At 37.0% G+C, this 19,182-nt stretch overlaps 1 protein-coding gene across 1 annotated transcript; it reads right to left on the bottom strand.

Moving 5' to 3' along the window:
- Positions 1-2,742: 2,742 nt before the first annotated feature.
- On the bottom strand, positions 2,743-4,257 carry LOC110734084. The gene is made up of 2 exons (XM_021914146.1): positions 3,582-4,257; positions 2,743-3,527 (listed from the first exon to the last, which is right to left on the bottom strand). The coding sequence occupies exons 1-2, from the start codon at positions 4,255-4,257 to the stop codon at positions 2,743-2,745; spliced, it is 1,461 nt and encodes a 486-aa protein (XP_021769838.1).
- Between the last annotated feature and the right edge of the window lie 14,925 nt (positions 4,258-19,182).

Below are 19,182 nucleotides of genomic sequence, written 5' to 3'. Positions count from 1 at the left end.
TCGTCTCATACACCTCCACATTCCGGCCCTTTTGCTCTTCAAAAATCTTGTCAACTAACTTCTGATATGTTGCCCCAGCATTTTTTAACCCAAACGGCATGGCTTTGTAGCAAAATACCCCTGCATCCGTTATAAAGGTCGTCTTTGGTCTGTCGGCTTTGTGAAGGCTGACCTGATGATACCCCGAAAACGCATCTAAAAAGCTGAGCATCTCATGACCAGAAGTGGAATCCACCAATCTATCTATCCGGGGCAATGGATAACAATCCTTAGGATATGCCCTATTCAAATCGGTAAAGTCGACACACATCCGCCATTTTCCCGTCGGCTTTCTAACCATGACAACATTTGCCAACCACTCCGGATATGTGCACGGTTCAATAAAACCAGCCGCTAGGAGCTTGTTAACTTCAGCCTGTATAGCCTCTATCTTCTCAGTTGAGAAGTTACGCTTTTTCTGTCTTACAGGCCTAAACCCCCTATTAACATTTAATTTGTGTTCCATCACCCCTGGGTGTAGTCCTGGCAGTTCACTCGCCGAGAAAGCAAAGAAATCGGCATTTTCGCGCAACAGGCTTATTAGATTGCACCTCATGTCCACATCCATATCAGCTCCAACCCTAACCGTTCTGCTGGAGTCACCCGGCTGCAACTCAACCTGCACCATTTCTCCTCCCGGCAACGGTCTCGGAGCTGATTCCGGCCTTATATCAAAGTTCCCCATGGATAAGTCACGTACTATGGGCTCCAGCTCCTTTTTAGGATTACTCGGCACTAATCCATCTCCAACCGGATTTTTTCAAAGCAGTTAAATAACTGTAGACACCCATTTGTGTCTCCCCAAAACCAAACCCAGTGATGAGTGCCTTTCATGTCGAATCATAATCAAATGAAACGAAAGTGTGGAAAGGTCTAGTGTTGCGGAAAGTTTTATTTCTTTTCTCTTCTCCCTGTTTTTGAAAACTTTATTTTAAAGAAAACAGCTAATCCAGTTTTATTGGTCCATGATATGAGTCCAATAGTGGTGTAGTTAGATGGGGCTTGCAAAGACCTTTCCAACGACATATTATAAGCCTAATTCCGATGAATATTGAGGAAATTATGGCCAATTTACTAAACTAGGCCCGGTTTGAGCTTTAAGTACGGCCTAATGATCTAGGGGAGGGCCTAATATAATTTATCATTCCTAATGAAATAAAGAATGGTTTTAGTCTTCTAGAACATTCTAGAAGGTTCTTTTCATTCCTAATTCAATTAGGACTCTTCAGAGTTTTAATCAAGATCAAATAGCATTTTCGATGGAACTATATTATTTTATTTTCCAGTATAGGAAATTTATCAGATTTTCGAAAACGCGTTGAAAACCACTTTGGCGTCCAACCCCAGCCCTTGGCGCCTGGAACCAGGCTTGGCGCCAGACGCTAGCCATTGGCGCCTGGCGCTAGCCACTGGTGCCTGGAGCCAGTTAGCCAGGGTTGGCGCCAATGCATTTTTGTGATCTTCAGACTCTGTTTTGTTAAATTATCTTATTTGGCTGATTTTCTCTATAAATATCGTATTAAAAACTCCGTTTTCATTCATCATCTACATCTATTAATCATCAACTCTCTTCATTCATCAAGGCTTTTAATTAATTCTCTTTATTCATTCATCATCTTTCTTTCATCAATTCTCAATAATATTAATTCTTTAGCATTCTTTTCTAAACTTTTATTTTTAACACAAAATTCCGCATTCGCAAGATCTAGATACACCTATCCATATTCGAAGTTGCCTTCGCCCTAAACGTGAAAGGTTTTAATTTCAGAGAGTTTGGTCCCAAATCTCTATTTCAATTATTTAATTTAATTGTTTTGGTTATTATTTTCCTTAAAGTTACTAACGCGTGTATTTTGTTATTAGAAAGAGGTACGAGGCATCCAAGTAAGTACTTTAATTGATATTATGATGTAGAAATCATGTTTACATTATTATGATATTCCTAGTATCATGTCTAGGGTAATTTTAATATTAAATATGATTGCTACGATGCTTCCTATATTCTTCCTAATACTTATGATTGTTAGTATCATGTTAGGGCTAAAGATTTGATTTTTATTGTTTAGTGACATGCTAGGGTTTGTTATTAATCTTGTTAGTATCATGCCTAGGATCTTGCTATGCTTTAACATGATTATTATGATTGATTATTATTATTATTAATGATGTTATTTATTATGTTGCTTGATATGCATATATTTTATTTGTTATTGCTTGATCACCTTTTATTGCATGTTTAAAGGGAATTGGTACTTGCAACCACACTTAATAAGATAATTAATAATCTTGTTAGGGTTAACTTTGATAATAATTCAAGTGATCTCCAATAATAGTTTATTTGTGCATTAAATTCAACCAACATAGATTAAACAGGTTTAGGGTTGATCCTATTGATTGTATGTTAATCAGAAAGCGCACATGAATACGATCAGAATAAAGTAGAGGCCTATTATTAGGGCAGGTTCAATCTCTTTTAGGTTGGATTTGTACCATCATCCCCGAACCCTTATTTGGTTCATGACCTTATGGAGTTGACGATCTCTTGGATCGTTAAGAGGTGTAACCTTCACCTCGTGAACGTTTTACAAGTTCCTTAAAAACTTGTTGGCGACTCTTTTGCTCTATCTTCTTCCCTTTTGGACGCCACCGTACTTTAGTGTATGATCACAATGGGGTTCAAGCTAGTGGGATTAAGGCTTGAAACTATTCCCTACAATAACACGACTTTGCCATAACTTGCCCCCCATGAACCTTTTCTACGGCTCCTAAATTTGACACATAAGCTATTGTCAAATGGTATGTTGACACAACCGCTTGCACATCATGTATTATCGGTCTGCCGATAATTGCATTATAAGCTGATGAGACATTGATCACCAGAAACTCCGCCATTACATCCCTTGCAGTCGGTCCATCAGCCAATCGCACGGGTAAACCTATGCTTCCTTCTGGTCTCACTGTCGACCCATTAAACCCGATAACTGGGTAAGACACCTGCGTCAGGTATTGCCTTCCAATCATCATTTCGTTGAACGCTTTCATGAACAAGACATTTGCAAAACTGCCCCCGTCCACTAGGACTCTCTTAACACCTGCTCCGTTAATCTTTATAATGAGTACCAACGGGTCATCATGTGGAAATACGATACCCCTAGAATCTTCTTCCGTGAACACCACATCTGGGATTGATGCTGGCCGAGGACGATTGTTGGTATCTAGGGCATTGATAATATGTCGGTGCTCAGATAAATGTTTCTTGGCTTCACTGACAGTTCCCCCATGAACTGGCCCTCCAGTTATCACGTCTACTCCCCTTCCAGTTGAGAGGGGAGGCAATCCGCCACTTCCTTGTCGGATTACTCCTTGCGACCTCTCAGGCCTTGCCTCCAACTGCTGCCTTTCTACTTGCCTTGGAGGTGGTTGAGTCCCTCCTGCCCTTAACCGATATTGAGTCAAGTGACCTTTCCTTTTCAACTCTTCAATGTTGTCTTTTAATTACGTACACTCTTCAGTATAATGACCCACATCCCTGTGAAACATACAGTATTTCTTAGCATCTCTTGGTTTTGCCTTCATCGGAATCGGCCTTGTCCACGCCTCTCTACTCTGATTAACTGAATAAATCGCCGCTCTTGGTGTATTCAAGGGTGTGTACTTACTGTACCATATTGGCGGTTTTGCAACTCTGAACTCTTGCCGATTTCCCCCTCCCCTTCCTGGGGTCTGAGCTCTCGGCCTACCACTTCCAGACGCCGACCCTTCAAACTGCTGCTGACCCTTTCCAGCGGTCATGCTCCTGCTACTTGTTTTCATCAACTCTTCACTCTTGATATAATCATGGGCCTTGTTAAATGCGGCTGCCAGTGTTGAAAAATTCTTTCGCGTAAGATAACGCTTGAATTCAGAGTCATTCAGACCATTCATTAAAGCCATTACTGCTATTTCTTGCTGCAACTTTGGAATTGTGTTTGCCTCGTTATTAAACCGTCTAATATAGTCCCTCAAAGAATCATCTGCCCTTTGCTCCACCGCCATCAATTCCCCTGATGTTCTCTGCCGCACACTATTGCTAACATACTGCCCTATAAACAACTCAGTTAACTTTTCGAAACTATCTACCATTCCATTTTCTAGGTTGTTGAACCAATCGGCTGCAACCCCAATCAACGTGGTTGGAAAAACTTTGCACCACACAGCATCTGTATTTGTGTAAAGCATCATATGCCCTTCGTAGGACGTTATGAACCTACTTGGGTCTCCTCTTCCATCGTACCTACATGTTGGCATCTTGATTTTTTCCATTGGCTGACTCAAGATGCTCTGCGCAAACAGCGATGCCCTTAATTGTACCACAGTTCGCGGTACCTTCCCCCCCAACCTGGGAGCTCCCTTGCTGATGGGCTCTTGTTATAACAGTACGGCCTGATGATTTCCCGTCCGAGTGACGCGGTGTGGTATGCGTCCTTATCGGTGTTTCTTCATGACGGTGTCTTGGCGAACTTGTTGCTCGGTTGAACTGTTCTCCATGATTGGCTAGCGGCACCTCCCCTTCTGCCTGAGCCATTTCTGCCTCTTTTCTTTTTTTGCTCATTGCAGTCATTACTCGTGCTGCCACTTGTAATTCTTCTGGCGTGAACTCTGACATGGGATCTACCGTCGTTCCCCCCTGCCTTTCTGGGGTTAACGGCATGTGGAACTGATTTTCCTCTAATGTATGTGTTTCATCCTCTACTTCAATTGTTGGTTGCATTATAATCGGTCGGTTTACCGTTTTGCTTATTATGGGTGTTGCATTGTTTTCAGCCATTGCTATTGTTACTTTTGTGTATGTTAGGTTCTTAGACGATAGAAGTAATCACTGCCCCTCCTTCTAGCGCCAAATTGTTTCTGTATAACCCGATAACCCGAACCTGAAATCATGATACTTCTATCGGCAAGCTGAGAACCTACACAATGAACAGAAGTCAGCTAACCCCGGGGTGGTCCGGGGAAAACCACTCCGATGATAAAGTTAGAAAGTGTTTATAAGATGATAAGTAAGAGAGAGAAAGAAGAGAGAGAAAGATAGAGAGAGAGAGAGTAATTAATGCTTACCATTTAATGAAGCTTAACCTACTATTTATAATAAACCTCATGACAGGTGGCTACAAGGCATGTAAGGCTTTTCTCGCCAAGTGTCAACAAAAAGGCTGCCACGTGCCAAGCACTGTAGGGCCCGATAAGGCCTATATGTCTGCTTTTTATAGCTTATCAGCCCTTTCCTGGCCGATATCTTTCCTTTTTAGATGATATCAGCCATTGTCATATATCATCCCATACAATTAGGGAAGTGGGTAAAATCACTGAGCTCTCTGCTACATTTATTCTATGCTGTGTGTTTCCTTATGAGTTAGCTCGTATATAAGAGTACCACAGGTTGGTCAAAGGCCTGTCAAAAGATATTTTAGATTAGTAAAATTGCTGGAGAACAGCATTTTTTCCTTATTTCTTTTTGCCGTTGTATCTTTCAGTGGACATGACTAAGAATATCCATGAATTTACCTTGTGATTTAGAATTGGGCAAATAGGACTCGTAGGAGGGAAACATCTGAGCTGAGGGTTGGTCTTGACGTCTTGTGAACCAGAAGAGTTCCATGTTTAAAAGTGTCACTTGAAAACATTTATATGATTGTGAAACGTGTTGGTTTTCAGAATTTTCATCCATTCCTCTTTGGAACCCATTTACAGTGTGTTTGGATAAAGAAAGGAGAAGGAAAAGAAGGGGAGGGAGGAGAAGAAGAGGGGAGGGAAAAATGGTGAGTTTTCCTTCCAAATCTCTCCATTGTTGGAGGGATCAATTTCCTACAAATTTATCCCTCCCTTTCTCTCCCCACCAATTCCCATCCTTCCTCATTTGTTATCCAAGATACCCATCTCTCCATTTCCCTTCCCTTCCTTTCCCTTCATTTCCTTCAATCCAAACACACCGTTAGTGCAACACTAGGGGGTTGAGACTTGAGATCATCTGCAGCCTATACTCCTTAGAATAGGGATTAGTTGTTTTGGAATATTGCTTGTCAGTGGAGGCACCCTGTGTACCTTAATTCCTTTGTCAAAGTGTAATAGGAATGAGATCAATAGTGTATTCTTGTGGGAGGATTTTGAACGTCTTTCTAACTTCACTTAACTTCGTGCACCTACCTCCATTTAAGCTTAGAACTGCCATGCCGTTCAATTTGGGTGTTAATTTTTGGTTTTGGATTTATGAACATGCACATATAATTAGGATCTTGTTCTATCAGGGTTAAATAACTGGTCAAATGTGTGTGTGTGTGTGTGTGTGTGTGTGTGTGTGTGTGTGTGTGTGTTTTCCTTAATCTTTTATAGAGATGTTATTTCAGGATTGGGTGAATTTATGCTAGGAATTAGTATGAGAACAATAGGATCACAAACTAGAAAAGATAGAAATGGCAGCTAAACGGAGTAGTTTTATCATTAAACAGAGTACAGGGCCTTCATTCGAGAGGAAAGTGCTCTCCCAAAACAAACTTTAATTTCTTCATGCCTTCCCCTTGACCCCAAAGTCCAAACTCCTATTAATACCCAAAAAATGAAGCAAGCTAACAAACTCGCAATTAGCAAAAGGAATCAAAATAACGAACTCAATAACTAACTTATTCATGAATTACTACTTTACCCTCTCCCCAAAACTGATTTCTTAACACCTTCCCTCTCATCAATTGTTAGTACTCTTGGGCCTTCTTGCATAAGTGAAACGGATACTAGGCTTTGGCTGATCCCTTGCAGTTTAATTTGGGTTCAAATAGGTCTGGTCTTTTTATGGTTCATGTCGGCTTTCAAAGTTATCACATTTAGGTTGAGATATGATCAGTTATCATCTCCTCAAGCTTTATTAAATTTTGGGTCATGTTCAGAGTGACTCATCTCTGGTATGGGTAATCTTTTTTTTTTTTTTTTTTTTGATAAGAAAAATACAAAAGTTAGGTAAGTCTTCTCTCAAGACTATACCCTAACTTATCTAAAGAAATAAAATAAGAAAAATTAGCATCTACATTAGGGTCAATGTTTACATAGCCTGAAATTTGATGACCTATAGTTGCAACATAATCTGCTGCACGATTAGCTTCTCGATACACATGGCAAGAAGCAACAACCTCGAAGTGAGCCAACAACTTCTTAACGTCATTCATTAGCAATTGAATTTTCCAAGGACAGCGTGCTTTATCCTGCAAAATATTTATAATTAAAAGGTTATCACCTTCAATAAAAAGTTTTCGTATATTATTTTCAATAGCTAAGAGAAGACTGTTGCGCAGAGCTGTAGCTTCTGCAATAATAGGAGTCGAGGTACCAAGATTATAAGCACAACTAACAACAATATTTCCTATATAATCTCTAATAACAACTCCGGCTGACCCAAAGTTATTACAAACAGAACCATCAAAATTAATTTTGAAAACACCAGGGGCAGGGGGGGACCAAGCTACTTGGATGGTTTTATGGTAAAGAGGAGAATGGGTCTTGGGAACAATGTCATTAAAAGAATCAAGATGAGAACGAATATTCCATTCTGTAAATGTTTTGTAAGCTATAGAATAAATACTCATAATAGTAGAGGGGATATGACTAAAAATAAGAGCATTACGACCTTTCCATATACTCCATAAAGAAACAATAATTTTTTTTACAGGAAGGTTAACATTATGACGAATGTCCCAAAAAAGAGTAAGGAGATTCGGGGTATTAACTTGAGTTCCCATCCAATGACTAACGATATCTGCATCCCAATACTGTCTAATAAATGGACAATTTAGAAACAGATGATCCTGTGTTTCAGCATGTGAATTACAAAAGGGGCAAGTATGAGGGACATTAATATTACGGTAAATCAAATTATTTCTAGTTGGAAGACCATTAAGTAGCAATTGCCAAATAAATATATTTAGTTTTGGAGCAATATCAAGTTTCCAAATCCAAGAAAATTCCCATTTTGCAGGAGAATTAAAGTTATGAGCTAACCAGGTTGCTGACTTTACCGTAAACTCTCCATTACCAGAAAAACCCCAACAGGGTTCATCAAAAGTATCATTAATTGGCAAAGAAATACCTTTAATGGTCTGAACTATGTAAGGAGGTACCACTAAAGATAGAGCTGCAATATCCCAAGAATGATCTTCTGTAATAAATTGATTAACTGTAAGGTCAAGATTTTGAATATCAGAAATATTTAAATCTAATAAAGTAATTAAATTCGTAGAAGAACACCAATTATCTAGCCAAAAAAGAATATTAGAGCCCAAACCAACTTTCCATCTCAGCCCCTAGAAGAAGAGGGCGAACTTGTAAAATTTTTCTCCAAATCCAGGAGTCCTTAGCGTGGGGTTTACATTCAAAAAAAGAGCTATGTTTTAAATATTTAGCCCGAATACTACGAACCCATAAATTATTATGATCCGAGATTAATTTCCAACCTAATTTGGCAAGGAGAGCAGAGTTGATTGCTTCCGTTTTCCTTAAACCTAAACCTCCTTGACTTTTGGGTTGACAAATTTTGTCCCAAGAAATCATGGGGAGGCCATTCTTATCCGGAGATTGTTTCCAAAAGAAATTACGGTTAATTTGATCCAAAGATTTAGTGATTTTTTTAGGAAGACGCGCAGTAGTCATAGCATAAGAAGGAAGAGCTTCCAAATGACTTTGAATTAAAACAGTTTTACCTGCCTTAGAAACTGAGTTGACAGACCAGTTATTCAATTTGTTTTCTGCTTTTGCTAAAAGGTGATGAAAATTCTGCTTAGTAAAAGACGATGAATTAAAAAGGACCCCTAAATAACGACCAAGGAATGATTTAGGAGTCATATTGAAATAACTTTTAACTTTTCTAGAGTTATTTACTAGCTTTGAAAAGACGATAGAGGACTTATGGAAATTGATCAATTGGTCGGACATTAAAGAAAATTCATTAAGGATATCCCTAAGAGTAGCACATACTCTAGATTTGGCCTGACAAAATAATAAACTATCGTCTGCAAACAGTAAACAAGGGATGATCGGAGCAGATGGGGTAACTTTGAGACTAATGCCAGAAGATTTATCTAATGATTGATGAAGTAATTTTCGAGCAATAACTTCCATACAAATAAAAAAGAGAACTGGGGATAAAGGATCCCCCTGACGTAGGCCTCGAGTAGGAGTGATTAGTTCTGTAGAGTTGTTATTTAGAGAAATCGAGTAAGAAACCGTAGTAACACAAGACTTAATCCATGTAATCAAAGTTTCATTAAAACCAAAAGCTTTTAAAGTAGCCCATAGGAAATCCCATTCAACCTGATCATAGGCTTTTTCCATATCTAATTTCAAGGCTAAGCATCCAGACTTATTTTTGGACTTATTAAACATATTTAAGATTTCTTGGACCAACAAAACGTTATCTTGGATTGCTCTTTCCGGGGCAAAAACATTTTGATATGGTCCTATAACTTTCTTTAAGAATGGTTTAATTCTATTTACTAGAAGTTTAGCTATTGCTTTATAAATTGTAGTACAAAGAATAATAGGGCGAAATTGATGTGCCTTATTTGGATTGTCGGTTTTTGGAATTAGAGTAATAATCGTATGATTAAGTTGTCTTAATAAAATACCATTATGAAAAAAAACCTTTTATTGCTTTACAAATATCCATTCCAATGATAGGCCAATAATATTGGAAAAATTTAGGCCCAAAACCATCTGAACCCGGAGCTTTATATGGAGAGATATCGAAGAAGACTTGTTTGATTTCTTCATCTAAAAAAGGTTGTGTCAAGGTTAGATTGTCTTCACTAGTAATACATGGTTGTATCCAAGGAATGGAAATATTACGAGAGCATGTATGATCTGAGTTGAATCTATTTGAAAATTCCTTAAAAAATAAACGAGTAATATCTGTTGGGTCCTCAACCCATTGATCAAGTTCATTACATAGCCTGAAAATTTGAGTTTTTCTTTTTCTTATTTTCATTGTTTCGTGAAAAAATCTTGTATTTCGATCACCTTGTGTTAACCAATTTTTTCTAGCATATTTACCCCAGTATTTTTGGCCAAAAAGGAGTAGTTTTTCACGTTGTTTAATTAGACGATTTAGATGTTGTTCAATATGATGATTTCCGGGAAATTGTTGAAGTTGTAGTTCCACATTTTGTAATTTTTCTTGGTTAATAGTCAATTTATTTTTAATGTTCCCATACTTATGGAAATTCCAATGTTTTAAATCAATTTTTAGCCGTGATAATTTCTGCATAATACAGTAAAAACGAGATCCTGAATATTTTTGTTTCCAATTCTTAATAGTCAAATTCTTGGCCTCAGGGTCCAATGTCCAAGCATTTTGGAAACGAAAAGAAGATAGCTGATGTGTACTAGAATTGTCCACATATAGGCAAATAGGGCTATGATCTGAACAAGAGAAATATTCGTAAGATAAAGTTGCATACGGTTAATTTTGTAACCACGAAGTACTTACTAAACATCTATCTAAACGTTCATAGATAATATGATTATTTATTTGTTTTTTCCATGAGAAGGTTATTCCTCTAGGAGGAATATCTATTGCATTATGTAAGTGAGCAAAACGTTGTAATTTCAAACATCGATTTAAGGTAGGAAAAGTACCTCCTCTTTTATCAGCCATACATAATAATTCATTAAAATCTCCGATAATACACCAAGGGAAAGAACAATTATTACGAATTAGTGAGCTAAAATTGTTCCAAAATTCCAATTTTTCCCCTTCTTGAGCAGGGGCATAAAGACCAAAAAGAGAAAAGCATGTATTAGTCTTTTAATCTGTCACAAACAAATGTGCAATCATGTGTTGAAGAGATACAATTTGAACATCAATGTGAGATTGATTCCAACAAATCCACATACCACCGCAATGGCCAATAGGATCTACAAATTTGACATTTTCATAGCCTAAAGTTTTAGACAATCGATTGCTAGTAGAAGGTGAGACCATTGTTTCAATTACAAATAAAATGTCAGGATTTATTTTTTTCCGCAAATAAATCAATTCACTGATGGCTTGGGATCTTTTAGCGCCCCTTATATTCCAACTTATAATCTTCATTCTATCAATTTTGTAAGAGAAGGCCATACATACAAACCAAATATTCTGGAAAAAATAATTGTACAGAAGCTTGTATGCAAAATAATTCTCATCGGAATAATAGTAGGACAATAATTGAGCATCAAATTTAGATAGATTTTCGGGGACAATAATTGTCCGAGCAAGCATCGAACGATGCGGGCAAGGCATATTGCCATTCCCAATAGAGTAGGATTAGCGTAATACTCACTTTTTATGATGACAATAGTAGTATAAATATGTATGTGACAAAGGTATACCATTAATACACAATTCATATGAAAGATAAATAATTTATGAGTAGAATGCAAGAATAGCACTATAATGAGATTACTAGATACAACCATAAGATTTGACATCTTAATAAACTGATCAAAGAGAACTTCATATGCAATAATGTGCAAGAAGTATGTAAAGTTATCATAAAAACTTAGACTTAAAGAAAAACCACCACAAAGATATAAGCTAGTATAAAGTACAACAAAGAAATATGGAGTATAAAAATAGCCCAAAGGATAAAATCTAAAGAAATATGTCAAATTTATAAACCAAAGCCAATATGTACAAGAAATACACAAAATGCTACTTAGATCATAAGATAGCATCTTAGTACAGTTTATGGAATTCCCTAAAAGAAACATGATTACATGTACTACAAAGGGACCATAAACTACAAAAACAATTCCCTGCAAGCAAAAGTTACAGCATACGAAGATACCCAGATAAGCCCATAGCCTTATTAAAAGTACTATATACAAATGGCACATAGGGATAAGGTACTTAACAAAAAATAGTAGCAACCAAGGTCATTCAAACTCGTTTGCTTTTAGAGGCAGCAGAATCCTCTACATCATCAGCCCTTCTACGCTTCATTGATTCCGTGGGAGAGGTAATACCCAAATTTTCCAAAAAAAGCTGATCATCTTCAGAAATATTCCCTGAGATTTTAGGTAAGTTGGAGCTATACTCCATTATTGGAGGAGTAGTAAAACCTGAAAGAAGATCATCATCCGAATCTAGAAAGCTAGAGCCTTGATCATCTTGTTTGCTTTGAGAGTCATCTAAAGGACTTTTCTCATGAGGTTTAGGAGGAAGAGAAGGATTCCCTCCAAGTATATCTCCAATAGACTCATTTGCAAAAAGGATAGCATAAGGGTTATTATCAGCCAAAGAAGTAGGATTGACAATCGGGCTAGGAGGTTTACCTATAGTAGGTTCGTTACGAGGAACAATGATGTTAGGCTGAGAATGATACTTCTTATCAGAGGGTGCAATAGTTGAATATTTAAAGCGCTTTTTGGGCGTAACCTTAATCCATTTACCACGATCATCATGTGGCAAAGGATTATCCGATGACTCTGCAACAGGGGAGTTGAGGCTACTAGAGTGAAGACGCTCAACAATAAGATGAAGGTCAGATTGAATACGACGTGGGCAAGCAGCAAGAGAATGAGTAAAGGAACCACATAGTGGACAAACTTCATTCATACCTTCATAGTTAATATGAATTTCAATAGATTTCCCTGGCAAGGAAATCCACAAAGAGCCTGGAAGAGGTCTTTTAGTAGAGATGTTGACACAAACACGAGCAAAATGCACTTTGGTTTGGGAGAGAGTAAAATCATCTAACTTGATGAGATTACCAACAGGCTTCAATATAGTAGCTAAGCAATCAAAAGACCAGAATTCAAGAGGAAGTAGATAGATACGAACCCATTGATCAATGGTGTCAATATCAGTAGTGTAAGGACAGAAGCCTCGAACCCAAGGGTTGAGAACAAAATTGAGACCTTGCACAAACCAAGGCCTCCTGTTCCAAACATCCTCTTTATCTTGAGCATAATAAAATTTAATAAGAAACCAGTCACAACCCATTTGTGCCACAGAGAACTCTCCTTTTAAAAAAGACCAATCTTTCTTAAGCTTAGAAACGATAACACGGAGGGGAATAGAATCACCAAAAGGTTTTCCTACCAGACAACGTTCTTCTAATAATTGAAGCATATGAGGGTCAGGAGCTTGAAAAGAAGATCGTAAATTAACTACAGGAGGGGATTTTCTAATGGGAGACAAAAGTTGATCGTCGATAATTGGATCATTAGTTGCAGAATGGGTAATGGTAGCATTATCCTTACATTGAAATTCCATAGAGGAGGATGACGGGATAGTGGTAGAGGGGTTATTTCCAAAATCATTACCAGGGACAGCAAGAATTCCACTCTTTGGTAATTTGGAGCCAATAGTGTGACTGGAAGACGAAAATCTCGTGACACGATCGGCATAGGTGGATTGAGAGCTAGGGATTGATGACATTAAGTAATTGAAAATTGAGTAAGAAAAAAGGCTAGAAGAAGATGATATGAACAAGCACATATCTAAAATATATATATTACTCCATAAAGAAATAGCATGAACATAGAAAAACCATAAGACACAAGTCAACAAATTAATTACTGTAAACATGCAACTAGATCTGCAATTGACACGGAGCAAATTATATGACTCCTCCCTTAAAATAATCTGATAGCTTGACACATAGCTAATTAATAGGCGGTAATTACTGATCAAAGAGGTAATTGAAAACCAAAATAAAATTAGAAGAGGGTATAGAAAACTTACCTGGAAATCAGCGAAGTCGTGTCGGTGAGATTGCGGTTCAAGGTGCCATCTGTGAGATTTGAGAACTTCTTTCTGTAGGAATTGAAGAGTTGCTAGTTGATTAAGGGGAAAGGACAAAAAATTAGGCAAATTAATTTAAGGAAATGAAATTAGGCAAAGAAGAATTGTCTGTGAAGAAGGAAGGATGAAGAAATTAGGGGGACCTTTGTGACTTGAGAGCCTATCTCTCATACTTTCTCTCTCTAGAGTTTTTCGTGTATCTTAGGCGTTGGTATGGGTAATCTTATAGAAATTGCATATCACTTGTCTTGAAGTCAAGTTGTTACTTATTCCTTAATTTAGAAACCCTGGGGCTTGTGAGTTGTAAAGATTTAATTTAGGCAGCAAGTTTATATAAAGAAGACAATACTACGCTAGGTTGCAATTATGGGGAACAATTAAACACATAATTCTAATGTGTTTGTAAATTTGGGGGTAAGTAATTTTCCTTGGTTACTTTAGGGTACTGAACAGGTTGATTTTGTTGGCATATTGCTGAATAGAGATTATATGATTAGTCTTGGCTAGTATATCGCTGGCTATTTGTTTGGAATTTGGGGGTAAGTAATTTTCCTTGGTTACTTTAGGGTACTGAACAGGTTGATTTTGTTTGGGTTCTTTAAAGGCACCCGCTGTTGAAGCACTCTGTAGTATCTCAATTTTAAGGCAATCTGGAGGAACTTTGATGGTTATTCAGAGATATATTCCAAAAGCATATAAGCTAATGCTAATTGGCTGTAGATGATTCTCTTAGATACTACAGAGTGCTAAGGTGCTTTGGTTTTCAAACTAAGCACCAATAGGAAAATTAGTTTGAAAACCAAAGCCTCAGTTGACTTTTGTGAATCTTAGATATAAGTGTTACAGTGAAACTAAATGTTGCTTGTAAGGTGGCATCTTATCTGTGAAGATGCAACATAGGTCTAGATGTCTTGTGTAGGCCAATTTTTTGGCGTGTTTACATGTAAAGTCACATTGGTTTTAGGAAAAACAAGGAGCTAGGGTTCTGCAAAAATATGTGAACAATAACGTCCAGGCCCATGCTTCTTTCCCATGGAGAATAAAGTGGTGGTTCTACCTTATTGCCCTGCTGTGGGTCTATTTTAGAGGACTGGTTTACTGTATAATTTCCTCAATGCTCTACTGTGGCAGATTGGCTTTACTGAAAAAATTGAGTGCATGCTAGGAGCATGAGTTCTTGGTTTCTTGCTAAAAGGGCTTTAGAGCACTCTCACTCATGGGCATATTTTTGCCCATGAGGAGAATTAAGGGGAAAAAAATGAGAATTATAGCTCCGCACACATGGGCCATAAAAAATATGACCATGAGGAATTTGCAGCCCTCCATGTTTAATTAAAAAAAATTAACAAAACTTGAAAATGTAAAAAAGAGTCGTTGCATGGCTCACCTGACAGGGACCGTCAGAGCGACCACTTATTTGCAGCCACGTGTCCCTGTCAGTCCCCAAGGTTGACATCTCTTATTTTTTACCGTTAATTTTGCATGCCAATTTGGACTGATTCACCTAAATTTTTTTAAAAAAAAAACAAAACAAGAACGACTACATTTATTTTTACTTGATAAATAGATCTCAATTTTCAGTCATTTTTATCCAGTGAGAAGTTATTTTAGCCCATGAGTGTGTGAGAAGTTATAAAAATAAAATGCCCATGAGGAAAAGTGGGAAAGAGGAGTGAGAAAGTGGGTAGAGAGATAATGGCATTTTTTTTCACCCATGAATGAGAGTGGTCTTATGTTTGAAGCATGTTCTTCTGTGTTAATCAAAATGGGTTTTCAGTGATGCTTGAACATTTGATAAATTATTTGCAGTGATAGTTGAACACCTGATGCTAAATTCATGCTTGGATGCCCTCACCTATATCCATTTTCTCTGTGATGACCTACTATTAGCATCAGAGTATAATTTTCAACTTTGTGACTAAGCTGCTTTGGTTTTCAAACTAATTTTCCTATTGGTTTTGCATTACAGAAACATATTAATTGCTGATGCCAGATCAACATTTATTTCACAAATTCCTGGATCTTTGAAAGGAAGCCTAATTGAACACATTAGATCATTTAGCAGCCAGAAGTAGTTCATAGTTTATTACTCTCGAATCACATGGCAGAGGAAGAAGGTATCCGACACTTTCAGAATTTCATCAGCAGAATCCCATTTATCTAGGAATGGGTTGTAAACTTATTTGTAATATTTGGGGATGCGTACTATGCGGCCTACCCCCTATACATGTTATACGGTTTCCAGTGGATGCATATCGATTATCGAGTAGACAACTATTTTCTACCTATTCTTCTGCTGAAAGTGATTGCTACTAGTCAAATGGTAATGTTCAGGCTGAGATGTTGGGCTTTGATGTACAAATCAGGAGGTAGGTTTTGCAGTTGATTTGATGGAGAAACTCGGAAATTTGATGTATTTCGGCTACATGTATAATATCCTTTTTGTTCTTTACTTATCCCATTTTATGGATGTGCAACAATTTTTATCCGTAAAATGTGGCCGAAGAGAGATGAAATTATACCCCAGCTTTGAGGTTCTGTATTTGCATTCATTTTTGTTTCATGTCTACAATGCTTCTACTCAAGTACCTGAGGCCTATTTTTATCATAACCTCCAGTAATTAAGGATATTATAGGAAAATCGTTAAATAATACACTTGAAAATGAATATACAAGTGTAGACACCCATTTGTGTCTCCCCAAAACCAAACCCAGTGATGAGTGCCTTTCACGTCGAATCATAATCGAATGAAACAAAAGTGTGGAAAGGTCTAGTGTTGCGGAAAGTTTTATTTCTTTTCTCTTCTTCCTGTTTTTTGAAAACTTTATTTTAAAGAAAACAGCCAATCCAGTTTGGTTGGTCCATGATATGGGTCCAATAGTGGTGTAGTTGGATGGGGTTTGCAAAGACCTTTCCAACGATATATTATAAGCCCAATTTCGATGAGTATTGAGGAATTTATGGCCAATTTACTAAACTGGGCCCGGTTTGAGCTTTGAGTACGGCCCAATGATCTAGGGGAGGGCCTAATATGATTTATCATTCCTAATGTAATTAGGAATGGTTTTGGTCTTCTAGAACATTCTAGAAGGTCTTATCATTCTTAATTCAATTAGGACTCTTCAGAGTTTTAATTAGATCAAATAGCATTTTCGACTGAAATTATATTATTTTATCTTCCAATACAGTAAAATTATCAGATTTTCGAAAACACGTTAAAAGCCGGCTTGGCGTCCAACCCCAGGCCTTGGCGCCTGGAATCAGGATTGGCGCCAGATGCTAGCCATTGGCGCCTGGCGCTAGCCACTAGTCCTAGCGCCAATGAGCCAGGGCTGGCGCCAAGTTAGTTTTTCGATCTTCAGACTCTGTTTTGATAAATTATCTTTTTTGGATGATTTTCTCTATAAATATCGTATCAAAAATTCCGTTTTCATTCACCAATTCTCTTTATTCTTAAGTTTTAAAAAACTTCGTTTTCATCATCATCAATCATCAACAATCACTTTTTTCAATTACCCATGATCAATATTCATTGACCATTAATCAACTCTTTTTATTAATAAATCGTTCATCAATTCTTTTCATCATCTTCATCTCTTTTCAATAATTCTTAACATTCATTCTCTTCTTTCTCTTCTTTCTTGCTTTAATACAAAATTCCGCATTCACAAGATCTAGATACACCTAGCCATATTCGAAGTTGTCTTCGCCCTAGACGTGAAAGGTTTTAATTTCTGAGGGTTTGGTCCCAAATCTCTCTTTCAATTATTTAATTTAATTGTTTTGATTATTTATTTTCCTTGAAGTTACTAACGCGTGTATTTTGTAATTAGAAAGAGATACGAGGCATCTAAGTAAGTGCTTTGATGGTTTAATTGATTTCATGATGTAGAAATCTTGCTTAAATTGTTATTTTGATGATTCCTAGTATCATGTCTAGGGTATCTTTAATATTAAGTATGCTTAAAAGTATGATACTTCCTATGCTCTTCCCAATATTTATTATTATGATTGATTATTATTATTATTTATTATGTTGCTTGATATGCATATTATTTTATATCGTTATTGCTTGATCACCTTTTATTGCAGGTTAAAGGGAATTGGTATTTGTAATCACGCTTAATAAGATAATTTAATAATCTTGTTAGGGTTAATTGTGATTATAATTCAAGTGATCGTCAATAATAGTTTATTTGTGCATTAATATTCAACCAACATAGTTTAAACAGGTTTAGGGTTAACCTATTGATTGCATGTTAATCAGAAAGCGCACATGAATACGAGCAGAATAAAGTAGAGGCCTATTATTAGGGCAGGTTCAATCTCTTTTAGGTTGGATTTGTACCATCATCCCCGAACCCTTATTTGGTTCATGACCTTATGGAGTTGACGATCTCTTTGATCGTTAAGGGGTGTAACCTTCACCTCGTGAACGGTTTACAAGTTCCTTAAAAACTTGTTGGCGACTCTTTTGCTCTATTTTCTTCCCTTTTGGACGCCACCGTACTTTAGTGTATGATCACAGTGGGGTTCAAGCTAGTGGGATTTTTAAAGGCTTGAAATTATTCCCTACAACAAGCATGAGCAATGGTGGGTAACTCACCACCATTACAACTCATCTCATTTATTTCTCTCTTCCAAACCATCTTCCACCTCTCTTTCCACTATATTAAAGTTATTATTATGAGTCATCTTATTTTTTTTTATCTATAATGATAAGGTTACTCACCACTATCTCTCCTAATTCAAGAATTCAAATATTACTTTGTAGGGGACACTTGTCATGTTTTTAGTGGGTAGAAGCAAAAACAAAATTAAAAGTAACTTGCGGGCCACTTACTCATCAATTACTCATTAATGGGGTGTTCTCCTTACTATGGGTAACTTGTGAGTCACTTTTCACAATGGTGAGTTAAGTCATAAAGAGGAGAGAGAGTGTTGTGAGTAGGGTACTAACTCACCAATGCAAATGCTCTAAATAATTTAATAGTCTTGTTGCCGTAGATGAGTACGTTCAAGCAATCACATCGGCTCAGTACTAGAGCCTCCTTTGGGCTCTCAGTACTGCGGCTACAAGGTCATTCTCCTGTATTCCAATCGTTTAAAAATAACTGCAACATTTGAATATATAAGATTCACAAGGATGAGAAACATTTACAATGTTGTACAAGTATGTTGGTAGGAAAATTAACAAAAAACTATGCAAATGATATTAGTGAGAGATAAATAATAAATAATTATCTTATAAGTTATTTAATTATATATCTCCTCTTTTACAAAGCTTCTGGATAAACTAATACAACATCCTAGAAGTAGCCAGGTTGAAGAAAGTAAG

The sequence above is a fragment of the Chenopodium quinoa genome, unplaced genomic scaffold (genome assembly GCF_001683475.1).
Source record: "Chenopodium quinoa cultivar QQ74 unplaced genomic scaffold, ASM168347v1, whole genome shotgun sequence".
Classification (NCBI taxonomy): Eukaryota; Viridiplantae; Streptophyta; class Magnoliopsida; order Caryophyllales; family Amaranthaceae; genus Chenopodium; species Chenopodium quinoa.
The sequence above is the reverse complement of the archived record's forward strand: the minus strand, read 5'-3'. Positions and strand labels throughout refer to the sequence as shown.

Bases quoted from the DNA above. Each gene is read 5' to 3' on its own strand.
- LOC110734084 (XM_021914146.1), bottom strand. From the start codon at position 4,257: ATGCTTTACACAAATACAGATGCTGTGTGGTGCAAAGTTTTTCCAACC. The intron at 3,528-3,581 runs GTATGTTTCACA...CGTAATTAAAAG, and splicing joins AAGAGATGCTAAGAAATACT to ACAACATTGAAGAGTTGAAA.